General features: G+C 45.2%; 1 protein-coding gene across 4 annotated transcripts in view; it reads right to left on the reverse strand.

The window, feature by feature from the left end:
- Positions 1-7,107, reverse strand: part of SPPL3 (signal peptide peptidase like 3) — a 62,136-nt gene extending 55,029 nt beyond the window's left edge. For 2 of the 4 annotated variants that reach the window (XM_074886739.1, XM_074886738.1), the window contains exon 1: positions 6,306-6,415. In XM_074886739.1, coding sequence (XP_074742840.1) covers positions 6,306-6,415 — 110 coding nt within the window. Of the gene's footprint in view, positions 1-6,305; positions 6,416-6,787 lie in introns of those variants that run through there. The other 2 variants (XM_074886740.1, XM_074886741.1) reach the window with 2 other exon arrangements.
- Positions 7,108-11,518: the final 4,411 nt, after the last annotated feature.

An 11,518-nucleotide genomic window follows, 5' to 3' on the forward strand; every position in this document is an offset into this window, starting at 1 on the left:
TCACAGTGGTTCTGCCGGACAGACACACTAAATGTGTCATGAGAGTGGTTTCTGTAGGGATGGCACGTGAGAGAAGAGCCCTGGTTTGGCAGATCGGAGTATTTCAAGCAGAGGCCCCACTTGTAAAAGATGTAGGAGGAAAGATCAACATTAGCATCCTTGGAAGAATTACAGAGGGAGAAAGGGGATCAGTAAGTGTTGCAATGACACATATGCCTCATTAATCTTATTAAATCACCACCGTTCAAAGTCAGTTTGATTGCCTGGATCCAGTTCAGCTAGCACACTAGCTTGTGTTTCACTCCACTTCACTCAACCCACATAATTGGCTGAATCGTTTCAAATTTTAATCTTAATCAGTTATGCTAAAGCAATGTAGCACCAAAAAGAAAATGTGCACAACGATTTTTTTCCTACCAATTTCAGCCTTGGTTCTTTCTGGAAACTTTACTCAGACTGTCACCAGAATAAAATCAGACTGTTTTACTAAATGGCTTGTGTCAATTATTTGCTTTCAGAGCATATTATAATGCTTAGAGCCATCATAAAATGTCAAAGGGCAATAAAGATGGTGGCACTTATGCCAGAGATTTTGATACATCACATTACCAAAATAATGAAATAAAATAGCTGAAATACTAAAAAAGACCAGAATCCGTTTTGCTCTTCTTCCAAATTTTAGGAAATCAAAATCACTGCATTTTAAAAAGCATGACATGTATTTCAAAGTTCTTCTTGTAGGAAGGTTTCAAAAGTACACATTTTTTGGCAATGTGTTTCAGTGACAAACGATTATTGACAGAGATTTAAGCAACTGAATCTAGTACTTAAAACTGTGGTATTCACCAAAACACAACTCATCTCAGAAGAAGTTAATATTCTCAGTTTGACCTGTCTGGTGGTCCCCACACAATTCCTCAAATTCCAACAGCATCAGGTTGCTTAACTCATACCAAAATCCCAAAGTGCACAAAACAGGGTATTACTTTATTGGATCACACCTTCAACAGAAGAAAGAAGAGGTTCATCGAACCTGACATAAACCACAAGAAAAGCCAGTGATAATGGTAGATCCACACACCTAACAGCTCATTTACCTATGACACAGGACATCATATTCAGATTTTCTTCTGTTTGTGGGAATTCAACCTTTCATCTCCAGAAAAGCAGCCTCAACTACCCCCACAGACTATAGCCCCTTCAGTCTTCCAAACTACATTTTTATCAAGGCAGGAAGTGGAACAGAGGTCCCCACCAATCCCAAATTAGTACTTTGATCACTAAGGCAGAAGGGCATGCCTGCTTCCTGGCCCAGCAAATATTTACAGTATTCTATATTAAGTGAAAGAGATTTAAATGGACATAGAAAGCTCAACCTCTGAATAACACATAGTTTGGCGATGAGAGCACTCCCCTGGAAGGTGAGAGATGCAAGGTCAGAAACCCTGCGGGATGGAACTGATCTCCTATATCCTGGCCAAGTTCTCTAATCACTGGGTAAAAGCAAGGAACCATTAACTTCTGCTGCCACAATATCCTGAAAAGGCTAAAGGCAGAACTGACAGAAATCTTAATTGAAATAGGTGCTGCACACCAGCACCAAGAAAACATTGATTTATGTTCTTCACTATAAATTTTTCTTAAAGAATTAATATATTAGTAAATACAGCCTTTACATTGAAGCAGGAACATTTTTTTCCCTTTGCTAATCAGAGACATTATATATATGTACATTCAAGTAACTGTAAACTTCAACTAATACCATGCTCTTTGCCTTATTTGTCTTTCAGTCCAGCGTTGTAGACAGAGTCCCTGCCTACATGACATACAGTCTGAGATAGCAAAAGCTAGAGGGAGAATAACAAACAAGTGAAGTGAGACTGGTACTGAAAGACAAACATATTAACTCTAAACCTGATATTATCAAATTTACTGAGGTTTAAGTCACTTTTCTGATGCCAGACACTCACACACATTCATACAACGACATTCTTGTCCTCAGGAGGCTTCTAACAACCGTTAAAATGGAGTGTGGTCAGTAATTTCAGTTCCTGACAAATGTAAGATTAAAGGCCAAACTCCAGGTTTGTATGCCAAGCTTTCACGACAGATTTTAGACAGTATGCACAACAGAATTTCATATATATGCTTTGCAACCTGTCACCTAGAAAGTGCAATACTTTAAAAATTCAGGTGAATTATTTGGTTTGTTTGTTGTAAAGTGCCTCCCATCCTCAACACACCTGAATTAGTCAGTTAAGGTCTCTCAACCTAAACTGAGCAAAGCAAGTAAAAAATCTTGAATGCAAAAAATGATTTTACTAGTACTTGACAAGTTCTGTCAACAAGCTGTAGCTCCTCTTACTCCCTGCCCTCCCACATACACATCTAACCCAGCCAACTAAGACTTAAAAGCACTATCTCAGTCTTCTGGAAGACACTGTATTTTAATTCACGGCAGTAGCATGTTAAATGCTTAAATGTAATTAAAGCGAATTCTCAGACCTCTGAATCTAGAAAGACTTTTAACACCAACCAGTTTGAATTCTCCCAGAAGCAAAGATGGCATCATACATTTACACTTATTCCAAAATTCAGTAGCTTTATTGATTACTCTGACACATCGTTAGACTTAATTTCCACACCCTTTGCATTACGTAAAGAAGTTTCTAAATATATCACCATTTCACTCATCAAACATTTGATGGCTAATACAAGAATCATTCCACTGATTAAAACATTTAAGAGGGAGTTCAGTTGTTTTTAAGATTAGTGACTCAATACAGCCGCTTCTTTTTTTGTTCTTAGCTTACCCTCCCAGCCTGCCTCCTAATCATCACCCTGACAGGACACGCACACACTGCAATCCATATTACTCTTATACAACACTCTGGGAAAGGAAAAATTTATTTGGTTTTGGTGTAGAAATCTCCTTCTCCTTCTCTCTTCACATATGAAGGAAGCTGTGAAAATCTTTTGTGCATTCAAAGGGAAAAAAAAAAGAACAAAGCAATCACTATTGCCAGACTGGGCAACAGTAAAAAGGGAGGGGGTGTTACATCAGGCCTTGAAAAACACTAAACACCTACTAACTGAAGATAAAACAAGAGATGCATGCTGCTGTGGCTTCTAAATAGGATCCAGTGCAAAAAATCCTACCACATGGTGCTAGAAATTAAGGAAAGACCAAGTATTTCACAAAGTAATGATCTAGGTCCTGCTGCTTCCATACTCATCTGTTGTAATACTTCCAATAGCTTGATGCCTGTAGATAAAATCCTTGGCATTTACTAACCATGCGTACACTGATGATGGGCAAACGTCTCTTCGCATATTTGTTCCCTCCTCTGTTGCGTAGCAGGAACTTTTGTCACTACTCAGTCCCATTTCCTCGCTGGAATACAGACAGGAAGCAAAGGTATTCTACAACCTCCGTCCTCTCCCAATCCATTCCACTTGCAGGAGATAAATTTCAGCTCTCATTTAATCTAGAAAATCACGTGCAACCCTGCGATGCAGCAGTTGCATTTCTCTGTGGCTTGCAGATTTGAGTAACGGCAGTATCATACATAGCTCTCATAACTTCCTTCTATTATTGGAGGTACTTGACAAAGAAAGTTTCTCTACTCACTACTGACAAGTATTTTATTCAAATACCCTTTCTTTTAAAAAAAGTGCATATCCTTTGAAAGAGCGTTTCCATCTGGCACTTATCCCACATTTCACATTAAAATCAGTTTTTCCAGGATGACAGTATTCAGTTTCACCAGCAAAATTCTCAGTAGATCTTCCTTTCAGGGATAACACACCTATATGTGAAATACTGGGTCAGCAAGACTACTGAAGACATTAAAAAAAAAAAGAGTTAAATAAAACTACAGATGGTTATAGGTGTGGACATCACTGAAGAAAAAAAAAAAGGAGAAGAAGTTGTTGCAAGAAATAACTCACAAGAGTAGTGACAAAAGATAAGTTATGTATTTAAAATTATGAAAGGGATGAGGAAAAAGCGTAAGTACCTCCTGCTTATAATATCTTAATAAAAGAAAGTAATTGCAATCAATTTCATTTGGTAATTTAAAGAAAAATATAGTATTTTACAAAACAATAAATATAGCAAAATGAGAATTAGTTCTCATCCCTTCAAAACAACATGATTAATAGAGACGTCAATCACTCAAAAAAGCCCTATTTTGCGTAAGTACTTGACAGTGTTAATGTCCAGTAATCACAGCATGCAAGTACATTTTTTCAAGGTATTTCTAACACATCTTTTTTTTAAAATCAAACCCAAAATAAACCTTTATCATATCTTACGAAGCTACAGTGATTCTGTGATGCATGTTGATAGTTATGCACAAAAAGAGGCGTAATCAAGACTTAAGTCCTGGACAAATGGGAAGCACTACCGCAGCCAGGAACCAACTTACATCTATACAAAGATAGGCATGTGAAAGGATTTTTCTTATTGACAAATTATGTATTTTCAGATGTGAAATAAAGTATCTGCACAGCAGTTACACACTACACCGGAAAAACACAGAAAGCACTCATTCTGAGAAAGCAGCCTTTGCAACACAGAAAAAGGACCGAGTCCGGCAAATGGACAGGATGAGATCTGCCAACTTCAAAACTGTCCAACTGCACTAATTGCTGGGCACAATTCCGTGCAACTCTTCTGTACAGAAGTACCAGTTTCCTCAGTTGAAAACACGCGCATTTTTCCTAAAAGCACTAAAGCACTAGCCAATTTTATGCTGAGCTGCATTACCATAATTAAAAATAAACAAACAGAAGATTGTTGCTAGAAGTGTAAGTAATTAAACATGCATCTACAGAGTAGAGTGCACAAGTTCTAGAACAGGACTCCTTAGTCTGAAACTGGATTTTTGCTCTTTCCATAGCTCCCAAACAATGCTGATCACGGGTCAAAATGCAAAGTGACAGAAACCTCAAAAAAACGAGGACACATGAGTGAATACAGACACAAAAGTACAGTGGTTTGAGATGTAAGCCTCATATCCTTGTTCTGTTACAACCTCGATACTGTAAGAAAGAACCACCATTCTTGTGATCCACCTAGCACACAGTGAAGAACAACTTAAATCCCAACTTCATTCCCCTAAAATACGCATCCAAAAGAAGAGTTAATCCTCCTCCCAGCCACTGTTAAAAACCTTTCCTTTAGAATACTACTATGGCAAAGACACTCATTCAAAAAAGCAAGGGAGTTAAAGATCAAAATAATGTAGAATTGATGTTTTGTTTCATTTAGTTTTCTAAAGAAAGCTGACAAATCCTGGAATAGTTTACAACTTGTAATTTCATTCTGCAATTAAAACACACTAAGACAATAGTTCACTAGACACATCTAATTAAACTACATTAAACTGCCTAAATCTGTACCGACATTCGTTTACTGTAACAAAACATAGTTAATCCTTTAAGTCAAAGAAGTTGTCTTTTTGCTGTTGTTTTAAAGCAGAGCAGACCACTGCCTGAACTGAGCTCATGAAACAAAATAAGAACATCTAAAAAGCAAAAGACCAATATGTATAATGGTTCTTGACAGAGAAGTGACAGAATATGGGAGAAGGGGCTGCCAAAGGCTCAACATGTGGCAGAACAGAAATCCACACTGGGTTCCAAGTTTTGAAAAAGTAAAGGGAAGGATTTACAGAACCATTCAGAATAGGAATATTCCTTGCATATTCAATCCCTTCTCCACATTCAGCACACACCAAGGTCAAAAGCTGAGATTTAGCTCCCTTTTTAATAAGGATATGGTAACTTTTTTCCAAGAAAACCAACTCTGGATGATATCACTGGAATGAATTTAAAATGCAGTAAGAGTATCACAATTAAATTACTGCAGTGGTCAGGGCAATAGAGCTGATGCACAGGTAAATTATTTGAGATATTCCGGTTGTGATCCGTGACAATACAAAAAAACAAAACTACATGATGAAACCAAACCCCGTCTCTTTCATCCACTGCCAGCTAGGCCCGAGACAGTGTCAGGACACAGAAAAAAATGCCCTCTCATTTGCTATACTTCATGTCTTCCCACAGGAACTGGTCTCTTCCTCCCCATTCTATTTCCTGTACCCAGAACAAGCCTATTGTCACTAGGTGAAAACACACACACATGCCACTGACTTACCAGCCAGCCTACACTGACATAAATCTCCCTTTGGGCAGAGAGATTACCTGCAGCCTCCCCGACGCGAGAGCAGGTACTGTCCCTGCTCCAGGCCCGGAGGATCGCTGTGCACCAGCTCTAGCCATGCAGAGATCCAGCTCACCTAAGGAGACCTCCGGGACAGAGGATGACAGCCACACTAATGCTCACAGCGATCCTCTCCCACTCCCCGGCTGTCAGCGGGGGGGAATCCTCACAGCCCAGCCACCCCATCCCCTCGCTCGCACGACGTCCCTCCTCCCTTCCCCCTAATCCCTCCTACTCAGCCGCGCTTAAACCTCAGGCCCCAGCCCCTCCACCGGCAGCTCCCTTTATGCCCCAGCCCCCCCTCCGCCGCAGCCCGCCACCGGCAGTCCCGCGGCGGACGGCGCGGCGCCGGCTCCCCGCACACCCCGCACAGCCGCGCCCCCCGCCCCGCTCGGGACCCCATCCCCGCGGCGGGGAGCCGCTCGTCCCCGGGCCGGCCGGAAGGAGGCCGGGTCGGAACACCCCCTGCGGTCGGCCCAGCCCGGCCCTCGCCGGGGCCGCTCCCCACCACCCCCGCGGCCCGCAGCGCCGGCGGCCGGCCTCAGCCCCGCGGCTCACCAGGAGTAGGTCTGCTCCGCCATGGCTGCGGCTGGGCGGCCGGCCGGCTGGGCTGTGCGGGGCGGCCAGGCCCCGGGCTCCTCCTCCGCCTCCTCCTCCGCCTCCTCCTCCGCCTCGCAGGCTCCGGGGCTCAGTGGCGGCCCCGCTGCGGCTCCCGGCCCAACATGGCGGCGGCTGTGAGGAGGGAGGGGAGCGAAGGGGGGGTCCCCGCCCGGGCGGGGAGGGGATGGCGGAGAGGGCGATGGTGGTGGCGGGGAGGGCGGAGGCTCAGCAACCGCGACGCAGGGCCGCGCTGGGGCGCCGGCTGGGCCTCATGGCCGGCGAGGCGGCGGCGGCGGCGAGGGGCGGGGCGGGGGCGGGGAGGCGGCGGGCACCGGGGCGGCCAGGCCAGGCCGCGCCGCGTCCCCGCGCTCGCGCACGGCGGGGGCGGGGCCGGGCGGCGCGCGGGGTCACGTGCCCACAACACCCTCACGTGCCGCCACCGGCCGCGCGCAGGCGCCGTGGGGGAGGGAGGGGAGGAGGAGGAGGAGGAGGAGGAGGCGGCGGCGGCGGCGGCGGCGGCAGTAGTAGTAGTGGGGGGCCGGTTGCTGGTTGTCGGGCCCGGCCGCGCCTCGCGCCGCTGCTCAGGCTCAGCCCCGCGGGCGGGCGGGCGGACTGCGGGAGTCCCGCCGCTCCCCGCGGTGTGTGTATGTGGGGGGGGGGTGTGCCTGGCGTCCGGAGGAGGGAGCGGGCGGGAGAGCCGGAGCTTCCTCCACCAGAAAAGCCGAGCTGCGGGTGGGTTTTGAGGCTGGGGGCTTCGCCGAGCTTCCGGCGGGGGAGCGGGACTCCCGACCCCGCATTTCCCGCAGCCGGAGGGGCAGCGCCCCGCAACCCACCGCGCCGGGCGGGCACGGCCGCGGCTTGGCCCGCTGCAGGGCCGGGGGTCAGCGGAGGCGCTTTTGTTTAAAATAACGTGCCCGTGCGGAGGGGCTGCTGCCGCGGGCAGGACCCCGCCTGGGGAAGCCGAGCGGGGGCCGAGCGGTGCGAGCACAGGCTCCCCTGGGCTGCTGGGGGCCGAGGAGGGCGAGCGGGGCTCGCTCGGCTCCGTCCTCAGTGACCGGGTTGGGGGTGGGCTGCGCCCCGGGGCACCCCTGCCACGCCGGGACACCCCTGCCAAGCCGGGACACCGGCTGCTCTGGCCGCTGCTGTGGCGCAGCCGTGTCGCCCTGCCAGCTCGCAGCAGGACGTGACTCCCCAGGAACGACTCTGAACTGCTGGTGTGGTGGGTGGGAGTTGGGTGGTAAATGCAAAGTTCAAGATAATTCACAAATTGTGTTTAAATCACAGTGTGTTTCTGGAGTTTGCTCTATCTTTGAATTTGTTATCTTTTAAACAAAGTAAAACAAATGCTCAAAATTAATTTTAAGGAAGGAAAATAACATTCAAGATACTTTGACCAACTAAGAATCAGACACTTCATGTTATCACCAGCCCTATATTAAAACTGCGAGTCCCAGGCAGAGGAACTTGGCAGCCGTTGATGCCGGTCTTGTCTCCCTCAACCCTAGTTTCTCTAGTGCTGCTGCCAAATCGTCAATCCTTGATTATGTTTCTGCCAAATGCAGAACTAGTGTCTTATCTTAGGTTTGCTCACTTGAGTAATCCTTATCTCCTGTTATTTCACTTGCAGCGATTTGTGCAAGTGGGGCTCTGCAGAGTTTAGAGCAATTGTTCCAGTCCAGCTGTGCAGCCTCATTCATTGTTCCTTTTTGTGTGGGAGGGAGAAGAGCCAGTTTTAACTTACAGTTGGAGGTGATGTAACTGCATTAAATATAAATAGAAGAACAATGCCCGGGTCTGGTAAAAATAGGTATTTGTTTAAAAAAAAAAAAAGGCATAGAGAAATTCTATGCCTTAATACAATTTTGCTAAAATCTTCAAAAATTAATGGGACATTGGAACATTCTCATTGCAGCTACAGAGATGACAGATGCCTCTAAAACAGCATTTGGAGTGCACTCTAGTTTATTTCTATTAGGATTGAATATTTCCATTTTGTCCATCTTGTTTATTCTCTTAAATGGAAAAAAATTTAGGCTGGTATGCAGTTGTGACTCAGGATCAAAATTAAGGAATGGCTCGTTTCTTCTCAGTTCTGTTCCTAGTTGTCAGTGTAATCTTGAGTGGCTCAATTCATCTCTGCTAGCTCCGTTCCTCCATCAATAAAGAGGAAACTGCAACATGTTCCAACCCCCTGAAGTTTTGGGGCACTGCAGAAGGAAGATGCTCCATTTGCAGCGCAGACTGACTTGGTCTCGGTGGAGGGAATGCCTGGGATTCTTGTGCTTCAGTTAAACAGTGCTTTCAGTAAGATGGCACTGGACTTTGAAGGCCTCTCCCTGCTGTATGCCTGTATCTTTATGCATTGAAAACAAGTGATTAGGGTTGTTGTCACACCTCAGCATCCAAATCCTTTCTGCTTTTCACAGCCCTTTGGCCTTGTGGACAGGAATGACCTTAGAGCTCCTGACATAATCAGCACTCTACCCACTTATTAAAATCTCCTTGAGAATCAGATTTATCAGCTGTGAGGTGGAAACACTCAAAGTATGGTGAGTGACTAGCTTACTGGGATCCCTGCTGGGGTGAGTCATGGCAGCTGGGTATACTGGAAGGGTGAGATTGTGAGTAATTTCCTCTCATCCAGCTCAGGCTGGGCTACCTTGAAAAAGTTTCTCCCCTGTTTGACCACAGAGCTCTTTGCCCTCCAACTTACACCCCGTGCACAGTACTTGTGCCTGTCTCAGGAGGTATAGAAAGCTTTGGTGGATATATGCAAGGAGAGAGGAGTGAATCATGCTCAAAATCTTCAGGTGTGGGGTACACAGCCTAGTCAGTTTTGGTGGAAATTCTGGTGTTCTCACATACACACATCCCATGTTAAAAAAATGCTCAGGCTCTGGGTAGGACTTGCACAGTGGAGAAGTTCCCTGTCTTTATTCTTCCTCAGCACAGCAGAAAAATCTACAGTAACAATAAGAAAACAGACAAATAATTTTGAATCCTCACTCTGCTGTGGTGTAACCCCAGTGTCTCTGGGATGCCTGTTTATGCTCTCCTTTTCAGTGATTATGATAGAGTAAATGCAAGAGGAAAAAAGAACCTCTCCATCCTTTTGAATCAATGCAGGGAAAGATAAATCAGTGCTTCAGCCTTCTCTTGGCACTAAAGAGCCTCTTTTTTTTTTTCCCTGAGCATAGGAGGTAAAACTGATATTGGTATCTATGAGACAATATCCCTGCTTTGTGTCCTTATTGAAATAGCTTCCAATTTCTCAGTCTTGCAAAATTTCCAGTGCATTAATTTGGCACAAATGATTTATAGTTGATGAGCAATTAAAGTATAATTTTTTGCAGCATCTCAGGCTTTGTGACTAGACTACTAAATGATTTCACAGGCTTGCTCTATCATTACAGGATAGCGGTGGGATGAATTCACAGGAGAAATTTATTCCTCCTTGCAGACCCAGCATCTGCTCTTACTGCAAATTGGAGCACTGCTTGCATTCCCCAGATAATTTTCTCAGCATATCTTTTCTACAGTCTTTGTTTGGACCTACAAGAGAGCTTTACTCTGTATTTCAGTGACAGTTTACTCTGACATTACAAAGTCCTTCCAAAATACCTGTTCTGGCTGGAACCTTTGATGTAGACTGATGCATTACTTAGACCTGTCAAGGTATTTCAAAACTAGCAGCAAACAAAAGGTGGTTGGTTTTTTTTTCTTTTTATGTTTGGAAGGGTAGCTCCCAGAGGTAAGTGTGGTGGAGAAAAATCAGATGAAAGTACTGGCTACAAAGAGTCCTCACCTCCAAGTTGCTTAAATGTCATTAGATGACATTTAGCTAACCATGTCTTGATTCTGCTATAATGGAGGTGGAAACAGAACCAGAGTAGCTTCATGTAGACACGTCACCTTTCAGGAAAGGACATGACAGGTACAGTTGTCAACCCTGCTTGGTTTTAGTAGGAACAAATAGCCTGGAAATGAGCAGAAAGGGAAGGCCAAAAAAAAAAAAATATCAAGAGATCCAGTTTTGACAGTATAGGTAAGCTATTCTGTTTGTAAGATCCTTGTGGGATTCCCCTCGATAAAAATAACGAAACCGTGCACTGACCAGTACGTGCGTCTCTATTCTCTTCACTACCACCTAGTGGGAAACTGCCTCATTAACTGAACTCCAGAGCTGCTCCTGCTCTCCAATCTCATCCTCACCGCGATGGTAGAAACAGTAAGTGATAGGGGAACAGATGGATGACTGGGAAGAAGGACGCGGTCCTGTTTCCCCATTCAGGAAGAGGAAGGGGGGCGGGAGCACGCCTATAATTTAACCCCATTATGCCCTATGGCATTCTCACACAATGCTCTGCATCCAGGTCAGTTCTTAATGGTTGTTACACCTTAGCCTCAGTTTAACTGAGACTCCCAAAGCTTAACAAATGTCTTTGGAGATAGAGAGTAAAACGTTTCTTCTTCTGAATGCAACTGAATCCTGCAAACATGGTAAGGAGAAACTTGGGAAGTTACCCCAGTGTCACAGTCAAAAGGTAGCCTTGTACCCTGCTTCACTCTGAAAGCTTAGGTTGTTCTGTTTCTGATTCTACTACCGAAAATATGGAAGGAGGCACCAATGAAAAAAAAAAACAGCTTTCCTCTGTGAAATCACATTTTCGATTATAGTCACATATTTAC

The sequence above is a fragment of the Strix uralensis genome, chromosome 17, assembly GCF_047716275.1.
Source record: "Strix uralensis isolate ZFMK-TIS-50842 chromosome 17, bStrUra1, whole genome shotgun sequence".
NCBI classification, from domain to species: domain Eukaryota; kingdom Metazoa; phylum Chordata; class Aves; order Strigiformes; family Strigidae; genus Strix; species Strix uralensis.